General features: G+C 54.7%; 1 protein-coding gene across 2 annotated transcripts in view; it reads left to right on the top strand.

The window, feature by feature from the left end:
* Nucleotides 1-1,305: 1,305 nt before the first annotated feature.
* The window catches only part of LOC137309991 (rho-related BTB domain-containing protein 2-like), a 207,299-nt gene continuing 184,222 nt past the window's right edge, over nt 1,306-24,382 (top strand). The window contains exons 1-2 of one of the 2 annotated variants that reach the window (XM_067978062.1): nt 1,306-1,406; nt 12,350-12,535. In XM_067978062.1, coding sequence (XP_067834163.1) covers nt 12,414-12,535 — 122 coding nt within the window. In that variant the 5' untranslated portion in view covers nt 1,306-1,406; nt 12,350-12,413. The remainder of the gene's footprint in view (nt 1,407-12,349; nt 12,536-24,382) is intronic. The other variant, XM_067978002.1, reaches the window with a different exon arrangement.

Genomic DNA, 24,382 nt, shown 5'->3' with positions numbered 1-24,382 from the left:
TGTCAGTGTGGTGTGTGCTGGGGTCAGTGTGGTGTGTGCTGGGGTCAGTGTGGAGTGCTGGGTCAGTGTGGTGTGTGCTGGGTCAGTGTGGTGTGCTGGGGTCAGTGTGGGTGTGTGCTGGGGTCAGTGTGGAGTGTGCTGGGGTCAGTGTGGTGTGTGCTGGGGTCAGTGTGGAGTGCTGGGGTCAGTGTGGAGTGTGCTGGGGTCAGTGTGGAGTGTGCTGGGGTCAGTGTGGAGTGTGCTGGGGTCAGTGTGGAGTGTGCTGGGGTCAGTGTGGAGTGTGCTGGGGTCAGTGTGGAGTGTGCTGGGGTCAGTGTGGAGTGTGCTGGGGTCAGTGTGGTGTGCTGGGGTCAGTGTGGAGTGTGCTGGGGTCAGTGTGGAGTGTGCTGGGGTCAGTGTGGTGTGTGCTGGGGTCAGTGTGGTGCGCTGGGGTCAGTGTGGTGTGTGCTGGGGTCAGTGTGGTGTGCTGGGGTCAGTGTGGTGTGCTGGGGTCAGTGTGGAGTGTGCTGGGGTCAGTGTGGTGTGCTGGGGTCAGTGTGGTGTGTGCTGGGGTCAGTGTGGTGTGCTGGGGTCAGTGTGGTGTGCTGGGGTCAGTGTGGAGTGTGCTGGGGTCAGTGTGGTGTGCTGGGGTCAGTGTGGTGTGTGCTGGGGTCAGTGTGGTGTGCTGGGGTCAGTGTGGAGTGCTGGGTCAGTGTGGTGTGTGCTGGGGTCAGTGTGGTGTGTGCTGGGGTCAGTGTGGAGTGTGCTGGGGTCAGTGTGGAGTGTGCTGGGGTCAGTGTGGAGTGTGCTGGGGTCAGTGTGGAGTGTGCTGGGGTCAGTGTGGTGTGTGCTGGGGTCAGTGTGGAGTGTGCTGGGGTCAGTGTGGTGTGTGCTGGGGTCAGTGTGGAGTGTGCTGGGGTCAGTGTGGAGTGTGCTGGGGTCAGTGTGGTGTGCTGGGGTCAGTGTGGTGTGTGCTGGGGTCAGTGTGGAGTGTGCTGGGGTCAGTGTGGTGTGCTGGGGTCAGTGTGGTGTGCTGGGGTTTGATAATTTGGTGATAGGACTGGGAAAGACCATTACAATCCATGCGGCAGGGTCCATGAGGCCCTGTATCTCTCACTCCTCTGTCCTGTGTGGGTCTGGGTGGGGCCATCTAATCCAGGCTGTACACACTGTAAAAACACACAATCAGATTCTTGTTGTGTCGGGCATGAGTGCATCGGGCACGAGCGTGTTGGGCAGTCCACTATCATCGTGCACTTGCAATTTCTAGTTAGGTCATTGCCAAATCGCATGTGCTGCTAACTCCATCTTTCTGTTGGCAAGGTTCTGGAGAGATCACGAGATATCGTTGATGATGTTCGCATCTCCCTTCGGCTGTGGGACACGTTTGGGGATCACCAGAAAGATCGTCGCTTTGCATATGGCAGGTAGGCCCCGTGGGGGGAGTGGGAGCAGGTGAGGGGGAGAGGAGGGGGAGCAGAGGTAGAGGGAGGGGGAGAGGTGGAGGGGGGAGCAGAGGAGAAGGGGGAGGGGGAGAGGAGAGGGGGGAGCAGAGGAGGAGGAGGGGGAGGGGGAGAGGAGAGGTGGGAGCAGAGGAGGAGGAGGGGGAGGGGGAGAGGAGAGGGGGGAGCAGAGGAGGAGGAGGGGGAGGGGAGAGGAGAGGGGGGAGCAGAGGAGGAGGAGGGGGAGGGGGAGAGGAGAGGGGGGAGCAGAGGAGGAGGAGGGGGAGGGGAGAGGAGAGGGGGGAGCAGAGGAGGAGGAGGGGGAGGGGGAGAGGAGAGGGGGAGCAGAGGAGGGGGAGAGGAGAGGGGGGGAGCAGAGGGGGAGGGGGGGAGCGGAGAGGGGGGAGAGGAGGAGGAGGAGGGGGAGGGGGAGAGGAGAGGGGGGAGCAGAGGAGAGGAGAGGGGGGGAGCAGAGGTAGAGGGAGGGGGAGAGGTGGAGGGGGGAGCAGAGGGGGAGGAGGGGGAGGGGGAGAGGAGAGGGGGGAGCAGAGGAGGAGGAGGGGAGGGGGAGAGGAGAGGGGGGAGCAGAGGAGGAGGAGGGGGAGAGGAGAGGGGGGAGCAGAGGAGGAGGAGGGGGAGGGGGGAGACGAGAGGGGGGAGCAGAGGAGGGGGAGAGGAGAGGGGGGGAGCAGAGGTAGAGGGAGGGGGAGAGGTGGAGGGGGGAGCAGAGGGGGAGGGGGGAGCAGAGGGGGAGGGGGGAGCAGAGGGGAGGGGGGAGCAGAGGGGGAGGGGGAGAGGAGAGGGGGGAGAGGAGAGGGGGGAGAGGAGGAGGAGGGGGAGCAGAGGAGGGGGGAGGGGGAGAGGAGAGGGGGGGAGAGGAGAGGGGGGGAGCAGAGGAGGGGGGGAGCAGAGGAGGGGGGGAGCGGAGGAGGGGGGGAGCAGAGGAGGGGGAGCGGAGGAGGGGGGAGCAGAGGAGGGGGAGCGGAGGAGGGGGGGAGCAGAGGAGGGGGAGGGGGAGAGGAGAGGGGGGAGCAGAGGAGGAGGGGGAGGGGGAGAGGAGAGGGGGAGCAGAGGAGGAGGGGGAGGGGGAGAGGAGAGGGGGAGCAGAGGAGGAGGAGGGGGAGGGGGAGAGGAGAGGGGGGAGCAGAGGAGGAGGAGGGGGAGGGGGAGAGGAGAGGGGGGAGCAGAGGAGGAGGAGGGGGAGAGGAGAGGGGGGAGCAGAGGAGGGGGAGGGGGAGAGGAGAGGGGGAGCAGAGGAGGAGGAGGGGGAGAGGAGAGGGGGGAGCAGAGGTGGAGAGGAGAGGGGGGAACAGAGGTGGAGGGAAGGGGAGAGGAGAGGGGGGAGGGGGAGGGGGAGGGGGAGAGGGAGAGGGGGAGAGGGAGAGGAGAGGGGGAGGGGGAGAGGAGAGGAGAGGGGGGAGGGGGAGGGGGAGAGGGAGAGGAGAGGGGGAGGGGGAGAGGAGAGGAGAGGGGGGAGGGGGAGAGAAGAGGGGGAGCAGAGGTGGAGGGAGAGGGAGAGGAGAGGGGCAGGAGAGGTGGAGGGAGCGGGGGAGAGGAGAGGAGAGGGGAGCAGAGCAGAGGAGAGTAGAGGGAGGGGGAGAGGAGAGGGGGGAGGGGAGAGGAGAGGGAGGGAGCAGAGGAGGGGGAGGGGGAGAGGAGAGGGGGAGCAGAGGAGGAGGAGGGGAGGGGGAGAGGAGAGGGGGGAGCAGAGGAGGGGGAGGGGGAGAGGAGAGGGGGAGCAGAGGAGGGGGAGGGGGAGGGGGAGAGGAGAGGGGGGAGCAGAGGAGGAGGAGTGGGAGGGGGAGAGGAGAGGGGGGAGCAGAGGTGGAGAGGAGAGGGGGGAACAGAGGTGGAGGGAAGGGGAGAGGAGAGGGGGGGAGGGGGAGAGGAGAGGGGGGAGGGGGAGAGGAGAGGGGGAGGGGGAGGGGGAGAGGAGAGGGGGGAGGGGGAGGGGGAGAGGAGAGGGGGGAGCAGAGGTGGAGGGAGAGGGAGAGGAGAGGGGCAGGAGAGGTGGAGGGAGCGGGGGAGAGGAGAGGGGAGCAGAGCAGAGGAGAGTAGAGGGAGGGGGAGAGGAGAGGGGGGAGCAGAGGTGGAGGGAGGGGGAGAGGAGAGGGGGGAGCAGAGGTGGAGGGAAGGGGAGAGTAGAGGGGGGAGCTGAGGAGGGGGAGGGGGAGAGGAGAGGGGGGAGTGGAGGGGGAGGGGGAGAGGAGGGGGGGAGGGGGAGAGGAGAGGGGGAGAGAGGGGGAGAGGGAGAGGAGAGGGGGAGCGGAGGGGAGGGGGAGAGGAGGGGGAGGGGGAGAGGAGAGGGGGAGAGAGGGGGAGAGAGGGGGAGAGGGAGAGGAGAGGGGGGAGCGGAGGGGGAGGGGAGAGGAGAGGGGGGAGCAGAGGAGGGGGGAGGGGGAGAGGAGAGGGTGGGAGGGGAGGGGGAGTGGAGAGGGGGGAGCAGAGGAGGGGGGAGGGGGAGAGGAGAGGGTGGGAGGGGAGGGGGAGTGGAGAGGGTGGGAGCAGAGGAGAGGAGCGGGGGAGCAGAGGGGAGGGGAGGGGGGAGGGGAGGGGAGGGGAGGGGGGGAGAGGAGAGGGGGAGCAGAGGAGAAGGGGGAGGGGGAGAGGAGAGGAGAGGGGGAGCAGAGGAGAAGGGGGAGGGGGAGAGGAGAGGAGCGAGGGAGCAGAGGAGAAGGGGGAGGGGGAGGAGAGGAGGAGGAGGGGGAGGGGGGGAGGGGAGGGGGGGAGAGGAGAGGGGGGAGAGGAGAGGAGAGGAGAGGGGGAGGGGGAGAGGGGGAGGGGGAGAGGGGGAGGGGGAGAGGGGAGGGGGGGAGAGGAGAGGAGAGGAGAGGGGGAGAGGGGAGGGGGGGAGAGGAGAGGAGAGGGGGAGGGGGAGGAGAGGAGAGGGAGGGGAGGGGAGGGGGAGAGGAGAGGAGAGGGGGAGGAGAGGTGGAGGGAGGGGAGGGGAGGGGGAGAGGAGAGGAGAGGGGGAGGAGAGGTGGAGGGAGCGGGGGAGAGGAGAGGGGAGCAGAGCAGAGGAGAGTAGAGGGAGGGGGAGAGGAGAGGGAGGGAGCAGAGGTGGAGGGAGGGGGAGAGGAGAGGGGGGAGCAGAGGTGGAGGGAAGGGGAGAGTAGAGGGGGGAGCTGAGGAGGGGGAGGGGGAGAGGAGAGGGGGGAGTGGAGGGGAGGGGGAGAGGAGGGGGGAGGGGGAGAGGAGAGGGGAGGGGGAGAGGAGAGGGGGAGAGAGGGGGAGAGGGAGAGGAGAGGGGGGAGCGGAGGGGGAGGGGGAGAGGAGGGGGGAGGGGGAGAGGAGAGGGGGAGAGAGGGGGAGAGAGGGGGAGAGGGAGAGGAGAGGGGGGAGCGGAGGGGGAGGGGGAGAGGAGAGGGGGGAGCAGAGGAGGGGGGAGGGGGAGAGGAGAGGGTGGGAGGGGAGGGGAGTGGAGAGGGGGGGAGCAGAGGAGGGGGGAGGGGGAGAGGAGAGGGTGGGAGGGGAGGGGGAGTGGAGAGGGTGGGAGCAGAGGAGAGGAGCGGGGGAGCAGAGGGGAGGGGAGGGGGGAGGGGAGGGGGAGGGGAGGGGAGGGGGGGAGAGGAGAGGGGGAGCAGAGGAGAAGGGGGAGGGGGAGAGGAGAGGAGAGGGGGAGCAGAGGAGAAGGGGGAGGGGGAGAGGAGAGGAGCGAGGGAGCAGAGGAGAAGGGGGAGGGGGAGGAGAGGAGGAGGAGGGGGAGGGGGGAGGGGAGGGGGGGAGGGGAGGGGGGGAGAGGAGAGGGGGGAGAGGAGAGGAGAGGAGAGGGGGAGGGGGAGAGGGGGAGGGGGAGAGGGGAGGGGGGGAGAGGAGAGGAGAGGGGGAGGGGGGGAGAGGAGAGGAGAGGAGAGGGGGAGGGGGAGGAGAGGAGAGGGAGGGAGGGGAGGGGGAGAGGAGAGGAGAGGGGGAGGGGAGGAGGGGAGGGGGGAGGGGAGAGGAGAGGGGGGGAGGGGAGGGGGAGAGGAGAGGGGGAGAGGAGAGGGGGAGAGGAGAGAGGAGAGGGGGAGGGGGGGGAGGGGAGGGGGGGAGAGGAGAGGGGGGAGGAGAGGGGAGGGGGAGGGGAGGGGGGGAGAGGGAGAGGAGAGGGGGAGAGGAGAGGAGCTATCTGCTTGGTGCTGGTGGTGAATTGGGGGGTGGGGTGAGCAGAATCGATGTTGGAGAGTGAATTGTTACCTGCTCATCCCCAATACAATATCCCCAGGGTGAGGTTTGTAAAGATCTCTGCTGTCAGAACGCTCGTCTCTACCCTCCGTTATATGGTGTAATATCCACAATCCATCTGCTGGCTGTTTGTTAAACAATACTTCAACATTGGATTGAGATTAATGAAACATATTGAATAGCCCCCTCCCCAGCGGAGGATGTAAATGGCAGTGACTGCACTGTGGGACTATTGTATGGAGACTCTCTCTACACTGGGCTGCAGTCACCCAGCAAATAAGGTTTCAGAAGTTGAAACTGGCTGACTGCAGAAAAAGGTGTTTTGAGAGAGAGAAGCATGAAGTGGGTTTAGCCCCCTGAGAGAGATGGTAAAGGTGAACACAGTGCACCCAAGTCAGCACAGGCCCACCACATCGAATGCTTTCATTCAGTCTTGTAGTGTGCTGACACATTGTCCTTCCCTCCCTCCCTCTCTGCTCCAGTGTGTCCTATCATGTGAGAGGTGCTTGTGTCATAACCCTCCCACCCTGGAACCTGCCTGGTCTGACACTGAGACCATCATTTAACATTGCTTCACGTCCTGGAGTCAGACCAAAGATCTGTATAACGTTCTGTAACTAACAGAGACCAATGTGGGTCAGTGTGTGAAAGTGAAAGTTAGAATGGACAGGGGGACTGGGGGACAGTAGGACAGGGGGACAGGGGGACTGGGGGACAGTAGGACAGGGGGACTGGGGGACAGTAGGACCAGCTGTCAAGAGATCCAGAAGTGTGTTGAATGAGCATCTCAGGTTCCAGTGCCCAGCACTGTTCAGGCCAGTACAGGTGATTTTACGACTGGGAGGCTGTTTCTAGTGGGGTTTCACAGGGCTCAGTATTAGGTTCCTTGTTTTTTGTGATAAATATTAATGATTTAGACTTAAATTCAGAGGGAATGATTAAGAAGTTTACAGATGATGCAAAAGTTGACCGTGTGGTTGATAGTGAGGAGGAAAGCTGTAGACTGTAGGAAGATATCAATGGACTGGTCAGGTGGGCAGAAAAGAGGCAAATGGAGTTCAATCCGGAGAAGTGTGAGGTAATGCATTTGGGGAGAGCAAACAAGGCAAGGGAGTACACAATAAATGGTAGGATACTGAGAGGTGTAGAGGAAGTGAGGGACCTTGGAGTGCATGTCCACAGATCCCTGAAGGTAGCAGGACAGGTAGATAAGGTGGTTAAGAAGGCTTATGGGATTCTTTCCTTTATTAGCCGAGGCACAGAATATAAGAGCAGGGATGTTATGCTGGAACTGTATAAAACACTGGTGAGGCCACAGCTTGAGTACTGAGCACAGTTCTGGTCACCACATTACAGGAAGGATGTGATTGCACTCGAGAGGGTGCAGAGGAGATTTACGGGGATGTTGCCAGGACTGGAGAAGGACATATTACAGAGAGGGAGGTGCTGGAAGTCTTAACGCGCATCAAGGTAGATAAATCTCCGGGACCTGATGAAATGTATCCCAGGACGTTATGGGAGGTTAGGGAGGAAATTGCGGGTCCCCTAGCAGAGATATTTGAATCATCCACCGCTACAGGTGAGGTGCCTGAAGATTGGAGGGTAGCAAATGTTGTGCCTTTGTTTAAGAAGGGCGGCAGGGAAAAGCCTGGGAACTACAGACCGGTGAGCCTGACATCTGTAGTGGGTAAGTTGTTAGAGGGTATTCTGAGAGACAGGATCTATGGGCATTTGGAGAGGCAGGGACTGATTAGGAACAGTCAGCATGGTTTTGTGAGAGGAAAATCATGTCTCACGAATTTGATTGAGTTTTTTGAAGGGGTAACCAAGAAGATAGATGAGGGCTGTGCAGTAGACGTGGTCAACATGGACTTTAGCAAAGCCTTTGACAAGGTACCGCATGGTAGGTTGTTACATAAGGTTAAATCTCACGGGATCCAAGGTGAGGTAGCCAATTGGATACAACATTGGCTTGACGACAGAAGACAGAGGGTGGTTGTAGAGGGTTGTTTTTCAAACTGGAGGCCTGTGACCAGCGGTGTGCCTCAGGGATCGGTGCTGGGTCCGCTGTTATTTGTTATTTATATTAATGATTTGGATGAGAATTTAGGAGGCATGGTTAGTAAGTTTGCAGATGACACCAAGATTGGTGGCATTGTGGACAGTGAAGAAGGTTATCTCGGATTGCAACGGGATCTTGATAAATTGGGCCAGTGGGCCGATGAATGGCAGATGGAGTTTAATTTAGATAAATGTGAGGTGATGCATTTTGGGAGATCGAATCGGGCCAGGACCTACTCCGTTAATGGTAGGGCGTTGGGGAGAGTTATAGAACAAAGAGATCTAGGAGTACAGGTTCATAGCTCCTTGAAAGTGGAGTCACAGGTGGATAGGGTGGTGAAGAAGGCATTCAGCTTGCTTGGTTTCATTGGTCAGGACATTGAATGCAGGAGTTGGGATGTCTTGTTGAAGTTGTACAGGGCATTGGTGAGGCCACACTTGGAATACTGTGTACAGTTCTGGTCACCCTATTATAGAAAGGATATTATTAAACTAGAAAGAGTGCAGAAAAGATTTACTAGGATGCTACCGGGACTTGATGGTTTGACTTATAGGGAGAGGTTGGATAGGCTGAGACTTTTTTCCCTGGAGAGTAGGAGGCTTAGGGGTGATCTTATAGAAGTCTAAAATAATGAGGGGCATAGATAAGGTAGATCGTCAAAATCTTTTCCCAAAGGTAGGGGAGTCTATAACGAGGGGGCATAGATTTAAGGTGAGAGGGGAGAGATACAAAAGGGTCCAGAGGGGCAATTTTTTCACTCAAAGGGTGGTGAGTGTCTGGAACGAGCTGCCAGAGGCAGTAGTAGAGGCGGGTACAATTTTGTCTTTAAAAAAGCATTTGGACAGTTACATGGGCTCCTGAACATTTACCTGAGGAAGGAGGAAGTCTCCGAAAGCTTGTGAATTTAAAATAAAATTGCTGGACTATAACTTGGTGTTGTAAAATTGTTTACAATTGTCAACCCCAGTCCATCACCGGCATCTCCACATCATGACTACCATATCTGAATGGTGATAGATTGGGAAAAGGGGAGGTGCAACGAGACCTGGGTGTCCTTGTACACCAGTCGCTGAAAGCGAGCATTCAGGTGCAGCAAGCAGTTCGGAAGGTGAATGGTATGTTGGCCTTCATTGCAAGAGGATTTGAGTACAGGAGCAGGGATGTCTTACTGCAGTTATACAGGGCCTTGGTGAGACCACATCTGGAGTATTGTGTGCAGTTTTGGGGATAGAGAGAGAGGGGGGCCCAGGGGAGGGGAGAGAGGGGGGGAGGCCAGGGGGAGGGGAGAGAGGGAGGGGGGCGACGGGGTGGGCCCACGGGAGGGGTGAGCGAGCGAGTGAGAGAGAGCGAGAGGGGGGGGGTTGCAGGGGGAGAGAGAGAGTGAGAGATGGAATTGCAGGGAGAGCGAGAGAGGGGCGCAGGGGGAGAGCGAGAGAGGGGCGCAGGGGGAGAGCGAGAGAGGGGCGCAGGGGGAGAGCGAGAGAGGGGCGCAGGGGGAGAGCGAGAGAGGGGCGCAGGGGGGGAGAGCGAGGATCGCAGGGGGAGAGAGAGAGAAGGTCGCAGGGGGAGAGAGAGAGAAGGTCGCAGGGGGAGAGCGAGAGAGGGTCGCAGGGGGAGAGAGAGAGAAGGTCGCAGGGGGAGAGAGAGAGAAGGTCGCAGGGGGAGAGAGAGAGAGAGAGGGTCGCAGGGGGAGAGAGAGAGATAGAGGGTCGCAGGGGGAGAGAGAGAGAGAGGGTCGCAGGGGGAGAGAGAGAGGGTCGCAGGGGGAGAGAGAGAGAGAGGGTCGCAGGGGGGGAGAGAGAGAGGGTCGCAGGGGGGGAGAGAGAGAGGGTCGCAGGGGGAGAGAGAGAGAGGGTCGCAGGGGGAGAGAGAGAGAGAGGGTCGCAGGGGGAGAGAGAGAGAGGGTCGCAGGGGGAGAGAGAGAGAGGGTCGCAGGGGGAGAGAGAGAGAGGGTCGCAGGGGGAGAGAGAGAGAGGGTCGCAGGGGGAGAGAGAGAGAGGGTCGCAGGGGGAGAGAGAGAGGGTCGCAGGGGGAGAGAGAGAGGGTCGCAGGGGGAGAGAGAGAGGGTCGCAGGGGGAGAGAGAGAGAGGGTCGCAGGGGGAGAGAGAGAGAGGGTCGCAGGGGGAGAGAGAGGGGGTCGCAGGGGGGGAGAGAGAGAGGGAGGGTCGCGGGGGGGAGAGAGAGAGGGAGGGTCGCAGGGGGAGAGAGAGAGAGTCGCAGGGGGAGAGAGAGAGTCGCAGGGGGAGAGAGAGAGAGTCGCAGGGGGAGAGAGAGAGAGAGAGTCGCAGGGGGAGAGAGAGAGAGAGTCGCAGGGGGAGAGAGAGAGAGTCGCAGGGGGAGAGAGAGAGAGAGAGTCGCAGGGGGAGAGAGAGAGGGTCGCAGGGGGAGAGAGAGAGAGGGTCGCAGGGGGAGAGAGAGAGAGGGTCGCAGGGGGAGAGAGAGAGAGGGTCGCAGGGGGAGAGAGAGAGAGGGTCGCAGGGGGAGAGAGAGAGAGGGTCGCAGGGGGAGAGAGAGGGGGGCGCAGGGGGGGAGAGCGAGGATCGCAGGGGGAGAGAGAGAGAGGGTCGCAGGGGGAGAGCGAGAGAGGGTCGCAGGGGGAGAGAGAGAAGGTCGCAGGGGGAGAGAGAGAGAGGGTCGCAGGGGGAGAGAGAGTGAGAGAGGGTCGCAGGGGGAGAGAGAGAGAGAGAGGGTCGCAGGGGGAGAGAGAGAGAGAGGGTCGCAGGGGGAGAGAGAGAGAGAGGGTCGCAGGGGGAGAGAGAGAGGGTCGCAGGGGGAGAGAGAGAGAGAGAGGGTCGCAGGGGAGAGAGAGAGAGGGTCGCAGGGGGAGAGAGAGAGAGGGTCGCAGGGGGGGAGAGAGAGGGTCGCAGGGGGAGAGAGAGAGAGGGTCGCAGGGGGAGAGAGAGAGAGAGGGTCGCAGGGGGAGAGAGAGAGAGGGTCGCAGGGGGAGAGAGAGAGAGAGAGGGTCGCAGGGGGAGAGAGAGAGAGAGAGTCGCAGGGGGAGAGAGCGAGAGAGGGTCGCAGGAGGAGAGAGCGAGAGGGGGTCGCAGGGGGAGAGAGCGAGGGGGGGTCGCAGGGGGAGAGAGAGAGAGAGAGGGTCGCAGGGGGAGAGAGAGAGAGAGGGTCGCAGGGGGAGAGAGAGAGAGAGGGTCGCAGGGGGAGAGAGAGAGAGAGGGTCGCAGGGGGAGAGAGAGAGAGAGAGGGTCGCAGGGGGAGAGAGAGAGAGAGAGGGTCGCAGGGGGAGAGAGAGAGAGGGTCGCAGGGGGAGAGAGAGAGAGGGTCGCAGGGGGAGAGAGAGAGAGAGAGTCGCAGGGGGAGAGAGAGAGAGAGAGAGTCGCAGGGGGAGAGAGAGAGAGAGAGTCGCAGGGGGAGAGAGAGAGAGAGAGTCGCAGGGGGAGAGAGAGAGAGGCTCGCAGGGGGAGAGAGAGAGAGGGGGTCGCAGGGGGAGAGAGAGAGAGAGGGTCGCAGGGGGGGAGAGAGAGAGGCTCGCAGGGGGAGAGAGCGAGAGAGGGTCGCAGGGGGAGAGAGAGAGAGGGTCGCAGGGGGAGAGAGCGAGAGGGGGTCGCAGGGGGAGAGAGCGAGGGGGGGTCGCAGGGGGAGAGAGAGAGAGAGAGGGTCGCAGGGGGAGAGAGAGAGGGTCGCAGGGGGAGAGAGAGAGGGTCGCAGGGGGAGAGAGAGAGGGTCGCAGGGGGAGAGAGAGAGAGAGGGTCGCAGGGGGAGAGAGAGAGAGAGGGTCGCAGGGGGAGAGAGAGAGAGAGTCGCAGGGGGAGAGAGAGAGAGAGTCGCAGGGGGAGAGAGAGAGGGTCGCAGGGGGAGAGAGAGAGAGAGGGTCGCAGGGGGAGAGAGAGAGAGAGGGTCGCAGGGGGAGAGAGAGAGAGAGTCGCAGGGGGAGAGAGAGAGAGGGTCGCAGGGGGAGAGAGAGAGGGTCGCAGGGGGAGAGAGAGAGAGGGTCGCAGGGGGAGAGAGAGAGGGTCGCAGGGGGAGAGAGAGAGAGGGTCGCAGGGGGAGAGAGAGAGAGGGTCGCAGGGGGAGAGAGAGAGAGGGTCGCAGGGGGAGAGAGAGAGAGGGTCGCAGGGGGAGAGAGAGAGAGGGTCGCAGGGGGAGAGAGAGGGGGTCGCAGGGGGGGAGAGAGAGAGGGAGGGTCGCGGGGGGGAGAGAGAGAGGGAGGGTCGCGGGGGGGAGAGAGAGAGGGAGGGTCGCAGGGGGAGAGAGAGAGAGTCGCAGGGGGAGAGAGAGAGAGTCGCAGGGGGAGAGAGAGAGAGAGAGTCGCAGGGGGAGAGAGAGAGAGAGTCGCAGGGGGAGAGAGAGAGAGAGTCGCAGGGGGAGAGAGAGAGAGAGAGTCGCAGGGGGAGAGAGAGAGAGTCGCAGGGGGAGAGAGAGAGAGAGTCGCAGGGGGAGAGAGAGAGAGAGAGTGAGAGAGAGGTGGGGGGCAGGGGGAAAGAGAGAGAGTGGGGGGGCAGGGGGAAAGAGAGAGAGAGGGGGGGCAGGGAGAGAGGGGGTTGCCGAAGGGGAGGGGAGAGAGAGAGAGAGAGAGAGAGAAGGGGGGCCAAGGGGGGCCAAGGGGGAGGGGAGAGAGAGAGTTGTGCAGGGGGAGAGAGAGAGAGAGAGAGAGAGAGAGAGCGAGCCAGCGAGCCAGGGGGAGAGAGGTATCAGGTGACCCACTTTTACCTCCTGTGACTGGATTGTGTCTCGTGTCACCCACCAGGTCGGATGTGGTCGTCTTGTGCTTCTCACTGGCGAACCCAAACTCGCTCCGTCACGTCAAGACCATGTGGTTCCCTGAGATCAAGCACTTCTGCCCCCGAACCCCAATTATCCTGGTTGGCTGCCAGCTGGATTTACGCTACGCTGATCTGGACACAGTGAACAGGGCACGGAGCCCCCTGGTGAAGTAAGTGAGAGATGGATGGACAGACAGAGAGTCAAAGAGATACTCAGTTCGGAGTCGTGTTTGTCAGCCAGTGAAGGGGGAGTCAGTTGCCCAGTGTGCACTGGATACTGTCCCCATGAGTGAAGGGGCAGAGAGGAGCTGGATCTGAACTTACTTCTAACAGTGCCGTGGTGCCTGGCCTGTCCAGACAGCTGGATCTGTCCAGCTGTCTTACAGTCGGCTGCTTTTTTTGTGTTCATGGGATGTGGGCGTCGCTGGCGAGGCCGGCATTTATTGCCCATCCCTAATTGCCCTTGAGAAGGTGGTGGTGAGCCGCCTTCTTGAACCGCTGCAGTCCGTGTGGTGAAGGTTCTCCCACAGTGCTGTTAGGAAGGGAGCTCCAGGATTTTGACCCAGCGACGATGAAGGAACGGCGATATATTTCCAAGTCGGGATGGTGTGTGACTTGGAGGGGAAGTTGCAGGTGGTGTTGTCCCCATGTGCCTGCTGCCCTTGTCCTTCTAGGTGGGAGAGGTCGCGGGTTTGGGAGGTGCTGTCGAAGAAGCCTTGGCGAGTTGCTGCAGTGCATCCTGTGGATGGTACACACTGCAGCCACTGTGCGCCGGTGGTGAAGGGAGTGAATGTTTAGGGTGGTGGATGGGGTGCCAATCAAGCGGGCTGCTTTGCCCTGGATGGTGTCGAGCTTCTTGAGTGTTGTTGGAGCTGCACTCATCCAGGCAAGTGGAGAGTATTCCATCACACTCCTGACTTGTGCCCTGTCGATGGTGGAAAGGCTTTGGGGAGTCAGGAGGTGAGTCACTCGCCGCAGAATACCCAGCCTCTGACCTGCTCTTGTAGTCACAGTATTTATGTGGCTGGTCCAGTTAAGTTTCTGGCCAATGGTGACCCCCAGGATGTTGATGGTGGGGTATTCGGTGATGGTAATGCCATTGAATGTCAAGGGGAAGTGGTTAGACTCTCTCTTGTTGGAGATGGTCATTGCCTGGCACTTGTCTGGCGCAAATGTTACTTGCCACTTATGAGCCCAAGCCTGGATGTTGTCCAGGTCTTGCTGCATGCGGGCTCGGACTGAACATCCCCATTTCTGACCTTATGTTGGAGGGAAGGTCATTGATGTGGTGAGGTGAGGTGCCTGAAGATTGGAGGGTAGCAAATGTTGTGCCTTTGTTTAAGAAGGGCGGCAGGGAAAAGCCTGGGAACTACAGACCGGTGAGCCTGACATCTGTAGTGGGTAAGTTGTTAGTGGGTATTCTGAGAGACAGAATCTCCAGGCATTTGGAGAGGCAGGGACTGATCAGGAACAGTCAGCATGGTTTTGTGAGTGGAAAATCATGTCTCACGAATTTGATTGAGTTTTTTGAAGGGGTAACCAAGAAGATAGATGAGGGCTGTGCAGTAGACGTGGTCTACATGGACTTCAGCAAAGCATTTGACAAGGTACCGCATGGTAGGTTGTTACATAAGGTTAAATCTCACGGGATCCAAGGTGAGGTAGCCAATTGGATACAAAATTGGATTGACGACAGAAGACAGAGGGTGGTTGTAGAGGGTTGTTTTTCAAACTGGAGGCCTGTGATCAGTGGTGTGCCTCAGGGATCGGTGCTGGGTCCGCTGTTATTTGTTATTTATATTAATGATTTGGATGAGAATTTAGGAGGCATGGTTAGTAAGTTTGCAGATGACACCAAGATTGGTGGCATTGTGGACAGTGAAGAAGGTTATCTCGGATTGCAACGGGATCTTGATAAATTGGGCCAGTGGGCCGATGAATGGCAGATGGAGTTTAATTTAGATAAGTGTGAGGTGATGCATTTTGGTAGATTGAATCGGGCCAGGACCTACTCCATTAATGGTAGGGCGTTGGGGAGAGTTATAGAACAAAGAGATCTGGGAGTACAGGTTCATAGCTCCTTGAAAGTGGAGTCACAGGTGGATAGGGTGGTGAAGAAGGCATTCAGCATGCTTGGTTTCATTGGTCAGAACATTGAATACAGGAGTTGGGATGTCTTGTTGAAGTTGTACAAGACATTGGTACGGCCACACTTGGAATACTGTGTACAGTTCTGGTCACCCGATTATAGAAAGGATATTATTAAACTAGAAAGAGTGCAGAAAAGATTTACTAGGATGCTACCGGGACTTGATGGTTTGACTTATAGGGAGAGGTTGGATAGACTGAGACTTTTTTTCCCTGGAGAGTAGGAGGTTAAGGGGTGATCTTATAGAAGTCTATAAAATAATGAGGGGCATAGATAAGGTAGATAGTCAAAATCTTTTCCCAAAGGTAGGGGAGTCTATAACGAGGGGGCATAGATTTAAGGTGAGAGGGGAGAGATACAAAAGGGTCCAGAGGGGCAATTATTTCACTCCAAGGGTGGTGAGTGTCTGGAACGAGCTGCCAGAGGCAGTAGTAGAGGCGGGTACAATTTTGTCTTTTAAAAAGCATTTGGACAGTTACATGGGTAAGATGGGTATAGAGGGATATGGGCCAAGTGCAGGCAACTGGGACTAGCTTAGTGGTATAAACTGGGCGACATGGACATGTTGGGCCGAAGGGCCTGTTTCCATGTTGTAAACTTCTATGATTCTATGAAGCAGCTGAAGATGGTTGGGCCTCGGACACTGCTCTGAGGAACTCCTGCAGCAATGTCCTGGGGCTGAGATGATTGGCCTCCAACAACCACTACCATCTTCCTTTGTGCCAGGTAGGACTCCAGCCACTGGAGAGTTTTCCCCTGATTCCCATTGATTTCAATTTTACTCGGGCTCCTTGGTGCCACACTCGGTCAAATGCTGCCTTAATGTGAAGGGCAGTCACTCTCACCTCACCTCTGGAATTCAGCTCTTTTGTCCATGTTTGGACCAAGGCTGTAATGAGGTCTGGAGCCGAGTGGTCCTGGCGGAACCCAAACTGAGCATCGGTGTGCAGGTTATTGGTGAGTAAGTGCCGCTTGATAGCACTGTCGACGACACCTTCCATCACTTTGCTGATGATTGAGAGTAGACTGATGGGGCGGTAATTGGCCGGATTGGATTTGTCCTGCTTTTTGTGATCAGGACATACCTGGGTAATTTTCCACATTGTCGGGTAGATGCCAGTGTTGTAGCTGTACTGGAACAGCTTGGCTAGAGGTGCAGCTAGTTCTGGAGCACAAATCTTCAGCACTACAGCCGGGATGTTGTCGGGGCCCATAGCCTTTGCTGTATCCAGTGCACTCAGCCGTTTCTTGATATCACGTGGAGTGAATCGAATTGGCTGAAGACTGGCTTCCGTGATGGTGGGGATATCGGGAGGAGGCTGAGATGGATCATCCACTCGGCACTTCTGCCTGAAGATGGTTGCAAACACTTCAGCCTTGTCTTTTGCACTCACGTGCTGGAGTCCGCCATCATTGAGGATGGGGATGTTCACAGGGCCCAGTCCTCCCGTTCGAACCATAGAACCATAGAAAAGATACAGCACAGAAGGGGGCCATTCGGCCCATCGTGTCTGCGCCGGCTCGAAGAACAACCATGTGTCCATTCTAATCCCACCTTCCAGCACCCGGTCCGTAGCCCTGCAGCTTACAGCACTTTAGGTGCAGGTCCAGGTATTTCCTAAGAGTTGAGGGTCCCTGCCTCGACCACCAATTCGGGCAGTGAATTCCATACACCCACCACCCTCTGGGTAAAAAAGTTTTTCATGTCCCCTCTAATCCTTCCGCCAATCAGCTTAAATCTATGTCCTCTAGTTCTTGAACTCTCCGCTAGGGGAAAACAGCTACTTCCTGTCGACTCTATCTGGGCCCCTCATAATTTTGTACACCTCAATCAAGTCTCCCCTCAACCTCCTCTGCTCCAAGGGAAAAAACTCCGGCCTATCCAATCTCTCCTCGTAGCTGCAATTTTCAAGCCCTGGCAACATTCTTGTAAATCTTCTCTGCACTCTCTCCAGAGCAATTACATCCTTCCTGTAATGTGGTGACCAGAACTGTGCACAGTACTCCAGCTGCAGATAGAAGCCCATGGAATCGAGGGAAAAGTACAGACTTGGTTAGGAAGTTGGCTGAGCGAAAGGCGACAGAGAGTAGGGATAATGGGTAGGTCCTCACATTGGCAGGATGTGACTAGTGGAGTCCCGCAGGGATCTGTCTTGGGGCCTCAATTATTCACAATATTTATTAACGACTTAGATGAAGGCATAGAAAGTCTCATATCTAAGTTTGTCGATGACACAAAGATTGGTGGCATTGTAAGCAGTATAGATGAAAACATAAAATTACAAAGCGATATTGATAGATTAGGTGAATGGGCAAAACTGTGGCAAATGGAATTCAGTGTAGACAAATGTGAGTTCATCTACTTTGGATCAAAAAAGGATAGAACAGGGTACTTTCTAAATGGTAAAAAGTTAAAAACAGTGGATGTCCAAAGGGACTTAGGGGTTCAGGTACATCGATCATTGAAGTGTCATGAACAGGTGCAGAAAATAATCAAGAAGGCAAATGGAATGCTGGCCTTTATATCTGGAGGACTGGAGTACAAGGGGGCAGAAGTTATGCTGCAGCTATACAAAACCCTGGTTAGACCGCACCTGGAGTACTGTGAGCAGTTCTGGGCACCGCATCTTTGGAAGGACATATTGGCCTTGGAGGGAGTGCAGCGTAGGTTTACTAGAATGATACCCGGACTTCAAGGGTTAAGTTACGAGGAGAGATTACACAAATTGGGCTTGTATTCTCTGGAGTTTCGAAGGTTAAGGGGTGATCTGATCGAAGTTTATAAGATATTAAGGGGAACAGATAGGGTGGATAGAGAGAAACTATTTCCGCTGGTTGGGGATTCCAGGAGTAGGGGGCACAGTCTAAAAATTAGAGCCAGACCTTTCAGATTTAAATTTAGCAATTGATACTAGCTCAATTGCTAAATTTAAATCTGAGATAGATAGTTTTTTGGCAACCAAAGGTATTAAGGGATATGGGCCAAAGGCAGGTCTCTGGAGTTCGATCACAGATCAGCCATGATCTTATCAAATGGCGGAGCAGGCACGAGGGGCTGAATGGCCTACTCCTGTTCCTTTATTCCTGTGTGGCCTTACTGGCATTTTATACATTTCCATCATTACTTCCCTGCTTTTGTATTCTATACCTCGGCTAATAACGGAGAGCATTCCTTATGCCTTTTTAACCACCGTATCTACCTATCCTGCTACCTTCAGGGACCTGTGCACATGCACTCCATGGTCTCTCACTTCCTCTACCCCTCTCAATATATTCCCGTTTACTGCATATTCCCTTTTACTGTTTGCCCTCCCTAAGTGCATTACCTCACACTTCTCCGGGTTGAACTCTGTTTGCCACTTTTCCGCCCACTCCAGCAACCCATTGATATCTTCTTGGAGTCTACAGCTATCCTCTTCACTATCAACTACACGGACAATTTTTGTGTCGTCTGCAAATTTGCCAATCATGCCCCCTACATTCAAGTCCAAATCATTAATATATACCACAAACAGCAAGGGACCCAACACTGAGCCCTGTGGCACACCACTGGAAACAGATTTCCATTCGCAAAGACATCCATCGACTTTTACCCTTTATTTCCTGTTCCTGAGCCAATTTTGGATCCAATTCGTCACATTTTCCTGTATCCCATGGGCTTTTACCTTTCTGACCAGTCTGCCATGTGGGACCCTGTCAAATGCCTTACTAAAATCCATGTAGACAACATCCACTGCACTACCCTCATCAATCCTGCTTGTCACTTCCTCAAAGAATTCAATCAGATTTGTAAGGCATGACCTTCCCTGAACAAATCCATGCTGACTATCCCTGATTAACCATGCCTTTCCAAGTGACAGTTTATCCTATCTCTCAGTATTGATTCTAATAGTTTGCCCACCACCGAGGTAAGACTGACCGGCCTATAATTGTTCGGCCTTTCCCTCGTCCCCTTTTTAAACAATGGTACTATGTTTGCAGTCTTCCAGTCCTCCGGTACCTCCCCTGTATCGAGTGAGGATTGGAAAATGATCCTCAGAGCATCCGCTATTTCCTCCCTGGCTTCCTTCAATAGCCCAGGAAACAATCCATCCGACCCTGGTGACTTATCAACTTTCAAGGATTCCAGTCCCTCTGGTACTTCCTCTCTCGTTATGTTTACCTTATCCAATATTTCACACCTCTCCTCTTTAACTACTACGTCCGGATCATCCCTTTCCTTTGTGAATACAGAGACAAAATATTCATTTAAATCCCTACCCACATCCTCTGCTTCTACACACAAGTTACTCTTATCATTCCTGATAGGTCCCACCTTTTCCTTAACTATCCTCTTGTTCTTAATGTACTGATAAAACATCTTTGGGTTTTCTTTCATCTTACTCGCCAATATTTTTTCATGCCCTGTCTTTGCTTTCCTTATTTCCTTTTTTACGTCATCCCTGTACATTCTATACTCCTCTAGGCTTTCTGCAGTATTTAGTTTTCTGTGACAGTCATAAACTTTCTTTTTCTCCTTTATCTTGCCCCGTATACTTCCAGACAACCAGGGGGCTCTAAATTTGGCAGTGCCACCCTTTTTCTTTGAGGAGACATTTCTGCATTGTACCCCTAGAATTTCACTTTTTAGTGCCTCCCACTGGCTTCCACTGATTTCTCCTCAAGTAGTTGTGTCCAGTCCACTCTGCCAAATCACCTCTTAGTTGTGTAAAATTTGCCTTCCCCAATTTAAAACATTAAATTGTCCACCACCATTCACGACTGGATGTGGCAGGACTGCAGAGCTTTGATCTGATCCGTTGGTTGTGGAATCGCTTAGCTCTGTCTATAGCATGTTGCTTCTGCTGTTTAGCATGCATGTAGTCCTGTGTTGTAGCTTCACCAAGTTGGCACCTCATTTTTAGGTGTGCCTTGTGCTGCTCCTGGCATGCTCGTCTCCACACCTCATTAAACCAGGGTTGATCCCCCAGCTTGTTGGTAATGGTAGAGTGAGGAATATGCCGGGCCATGAGGTTACAGATTGTGCTGGAATACAATTCTGCAGCTGATGATGGCCCACAGCGCCTCATGGATGCCCAGTTTTGAGCTGCTGGATCCGTTCTGAATCTATCCCATTTAGCACGGTGGTAGTGCCACACAACACGTTGGATGGTGTCCTCAGTGTGAAGATGAGACTTTGTCTCCACAATGTTGGAGTGACCACCGAACAGTCCAATACTGTCATGGACAGATGCATCTGCGACAGGTAGATTGATGAGGACGAGGTCAAGTAGGTTTTTCCCTCGTGTTGGTTCACTCACCACCTGCTGCAGGCCCAGTCTGGCAGCTATGTCCTTCAGGACTCGGCCAGCTCGGTCAGTAGTGGTGATACCGAGCCACTCTTGGTGATGGACATTGAAGTCCCCCACCCAGAGTACATTCTGTGCCCTTGCTACCCTCAGTGCTTCCTCCAAGTGATGCTCAACATGGAGGAGGACTGATTCATCAGCTGAGGGAGGACGGTAGGTGGTAATCAGCAGGAGGTTTCCTTTCCCGTGTTTGACCTGATGCCATGAGATTTCATGGGGTCCGGAGTCAATGTTGAGGACTCCCAGAGCTACTCCCCCCTGACTGTTTATCACTGTACCGCCACCTCTGGTGGGTGTGTCCTGTCGGTGGGACAGGACATACCCAGGGATGGTGATGGAAGAGTCCGGGACGTTGGCTGAAAGGTATGATTCTGTGAGTATGGCCCATCCAGTATCTGAACTATATCTTCCTTCACTGAGACTCTGGCAGCATCTTCTTCCCTTGCAAAGACAGATGCAAAGTACTCATTTAGTACCTCAGCCATCTCCTCTGCCTCCATGAGTCGATCTCCTTTTTGATCCCTAATCGGCCCCACCCCTCCTTTTACTACCCGTTTACTGTTTACATGCCTATAGAAGCCTTCTGGATTCCCTTTTATGTTGGCTGCCAGTCTATTCTCATACTCTCTCTTTGTCCCTCTTATTTCCTTTTTCACTTCCCCTCTGAACTTTCTATATTCTGCCTGGTTCCCACTTGTGTTATCAAACTGACATCTGTCATCTGCCCCTTTTTTCTGTTTCATCTTACTCTCTATCTCTTTCGTCATCCAGGGAGCTCTGGCTTTAGTTGCCCTCCTTTCTCCCTCGTGGGAATGTCCCTAGACTGTACCCGAACCATCTCCCCTTTAAAGGCCGTCCACTGTTCGATTATAGTTTTGCCTGCCAATCTTTAATTCCAATTTACCCGGGGTAGATAGAATGGTTACAGCACGGAAGGAGGCTATTCGGCCCATTGAGTCCGTGCCGGCTCTCTGCAAGAGCAATCATCGGAACATAGGAACTGGAGTAGGCCATTCAGCCCCTCGTGCCTGCTCCGCCATTTGATAAGATCATGGCTGATCTGTGATCTAACTCCATATACCTGCCTTTGGCCCATATCCCTTAATACCTTTGGTTGCCAATAAACTATCTATCTCAGATTTAAATTTAGCAATTGAGCTAGTATCAATTGCCGTTTGCGGAAGAGAGTTCCAAACTTCTACCACCCTTTGTGTGTAGAAATGTTTTCTAATCTCACTCCTGAAAGGTCTGGCTTTAATTTTTAGACTGTGCCCCCTACTCCTAGAATCCCCAACCAGCGGAAATAGTTTCTCTCTATCCACCCTATCTGTTCCCCTTAATATCTTATAAACTTCAATCAGATCACCCCTTAACCTTCGAAAGTCGAGAGAATACAACCCCAATTTGTGTAATCTCTCCTCGTAAATTAACCCTTGAAGTCCGGGTATCATTCTGGTAAACCTACGCTGCACTCCCTCCAAGGCCAATATGTCCTTCCGAAGGTGCGGTGCCCAGAACTGCTCACAGTACTCCAGGTGCGGTCTAACCAGGGTTTTGTGTAGCTGCAGCATAACTTCTGCCCCCTTGTACTCCAGTCCTCCAGATATAAAGGCCAGCATTCCATTAGCCTTCTTGATTATTTTCTGCACCTGTTCATGACACTTCAATGATCGATGTACCTGAACCCCTAAGTCCCTTTGGACATCCACTGTTTTTAACTTTTTACCATTTAGAAAGTACCCTGTTCTATCCTTTTTTGATCCAAAGTGGATGACCTCACATTTGTCTACATTGAATTCCATTTGCCACAGTTTTGCCCATTCACCTAATCTATCAATATCGCTTTGTAATTTTATGTTTTCATCCACACTGCTTACAATGCCACCAATCTTTGTGTCATCGGCAAACTTAGATATGAGACTTTCAATGCCTTCATCTCAGTCGTTAATAAATATTGTGAATAATTGAGTCCCCAAGACAGATCCCTGCGGGACTCCACGAGTCACATCCTGCCAATGTGAGTACCTTCCCATTATCCCTACTCTCTGTCGCCTTTCGCTCAGCCAACTTCCTAACCAAGTCCGTACTTTTCCCTCGATTCCATGGGCTTCTATCTTAGCTAACAGTCTCTTATGTGGGACCTTATCAAATGCCTTCTGGAAGTCCATATAAATAACATCCATTGACATTCCCCTGTCCACTACTTTAGTCACCTCTTCAAAAAATTCAATCAGGTTTGTCAGGCACGACCGACCTTTCACAAATCCATGCTGGCTCTCTCTGATTAACTGAAAATTCTCAAGGTGTTCAGTCACCCTATCCTTAATTATAGACTCAGCATTTTCCCCACAACAGATGTTAGGCTAACTGGTCTCTAATTCCCTGGTTTCCCTCTCTCTCCTTTCTTAAAAAGCGGAGTGACATGTGCAATTTTCCAATCTCGAGGGACAGTTCCTGAATCTAGTGAACTTTGAAAGATTATTTGAAAGGTCACTTCCACACCGCCTGAGGAAGGGGAAAGCCCCTGAAAGCTTGTGGGATTAAAAATAAAATCGTTGGACTATAACCTGGTGTTGTAAAATTGTTTACAATTGTTAACCCCAATCCATCACCGGCATCTCCACATCATGAAAGATTATAGTTAGGTCATCTGCAATGTGCTCACCTACTTCCTTTAAAACCCTGGGATGGAAACCATCTGGTCCTGGGGATTTGTCACTCTTTAGTGCTATTATTTTCTTCATTACTGTTGCTTTACTTATGTTAATTTTATCGAGTCCCTGTCCCCGATTCAATATTAGTTTTCTTGGGATTTCCGGCATGCTATCCTCTTTTTCGACTGTAAATACTGACGCAAAGTAATTGTTCAACATGTCCGCCATTTCCCCATTGTCATCCCTTTGAAATTGGCCCTCCTCCAGTTGAGTATTTTTACTTAATGTTTATCTATTTTCTGTGTTCAAGTTCTGGCGAATGCTGCGTCCCCGTTGTTGCTGCTCAGGCTATTCCTGCCCCAGCAACACTCTGCATCAATATATTTGGACTCTATACCCAGTTATAACTTCTGCAATCTGCTCTCAGTTATATCAACTTGTCATTGCACCTGACAGATTACCTATTTGGTGTCTGTTCCACCCCTGAGCCATTACCTGCTCTTTCACCTCCCCAAACTGCAAATTATCAGCTTTGGAAAGTCTGCACAGTGTTTGCTGCAGCAGAAACTAACAGTAGGTGACTTCCATGGAAATACGTTGTGCCCATCGAGTCCATGTCGGGATTTACCCGCCACTCGAGCAAAGTCCGAATCACATTTCCCCTCCCTGTTCCCATTCCCTTTTCCTTCATTCCCCCAGCACCCAATCTAATCTTCAGTGTTGATATTGTTTCTGCCTCAATCACTAACCCTGAATGTGAATCCCACAGCCTCACAACCCTCTGTGAAATGGGTTTTCCTGCTCTGTTATCAATCTGTGATAGCCTCTTTTTTTAACCACTGCTCCTTTTCCCATAATTATTTTGTCTGAGCTTTCCTCAATGTCACTTCAGGCTTTACCCATTCTTAACCAGTCCATTTGACTCTGTTCCTCCACTGTACATCGGAGCATGTCTGTCCCGGATAGGGGGGTCATAGAATCACAGAAAATTCATGGCACAGAAGGAGGCCATTCGGCCCATCGTGTCCGCGCCGGCCAAAAAAGAGCTCATCCCACTTTCCAGCACTTGGTCCGTTGCCCTGCAGGTCACAGCTCTTCAGGGGCACACCCAGGTACTTTATAAATGAGTTGAGGGTTTCTGCCTCTACCACTTTCTCAGGCAGTGAGTTTCAGACCCCACCACCCTCTGGGTGAAAACATTTCTCCTCAGCTCCCCTCTAATCCTTCTACCAAATAGAAAAACTTAGAAAATAGGAGCAGGAGTAGGCCATTCGGCCCTTCGAGCCTGCTCCCCCATTCAATATGATCATGGCTGATCCTCTATCTCAACACCATATTCCCGCTCTCTCCCCATACCCCTTGATGCCTTTTGTGTCTAGAAATCTATCTCGCTCCTTCTTAAATATATTCAGTGACTTGGCCTCCACAGCCTTCTGTGGTAGAGAATTCCACAGGTTCACCACCCTCTGAGTGAAGACATTTCTCCTCATCTCAGCCCTAAATGTCCTACCCCGTATCCTGAGACTGTGACCCCTCGTTCTGAACCCCCCAGCCAGGGGAAACATCCTCCCTGCATCCAGTCTGTCGAGCCCCGTCAGAATTTTATATGTTTCAATGAGATCCCCTCTCATTCTTCTAAACTCGAGTGAATACAGGCCGAGTCGACCCAATCTCTCCTCATACGACAGTCCTGCCATCCCAGGGATCAGTCTGGTGAACCTTCGCTGCACTCCCTCTATGGCAAGTATATCCTTTCTTAGGTAAGGAGACCAAAACTGCACACAATACTCCAGGTGTGGTCTCACCAAGGCCCTGTATAACTGCAGTAAGACATCCTCGCTCCTGTACTCAAATCCTCTTGCAATG

The sequence above is a fragment of the Heptranchias perlo genome, chromosome 1 (assembly GCF_035084215.1).
Source record: "Heptranchias perlo isolate sHepPer1 chromosome 1, sHepPer1.hap1, whole genome shotgun sequence".
Lineage (NCBI taxonomy): Eukaryota > Metazoa > Chordata > Chondrichthyes > Hexanchiformes > Hexanchidae > Heptranchias > Heptranchias perlo.
Note: the sequence above shows the minus strand (reverse complement) of the source record. Positions and strands in the feature narration are given on the sequence as shown.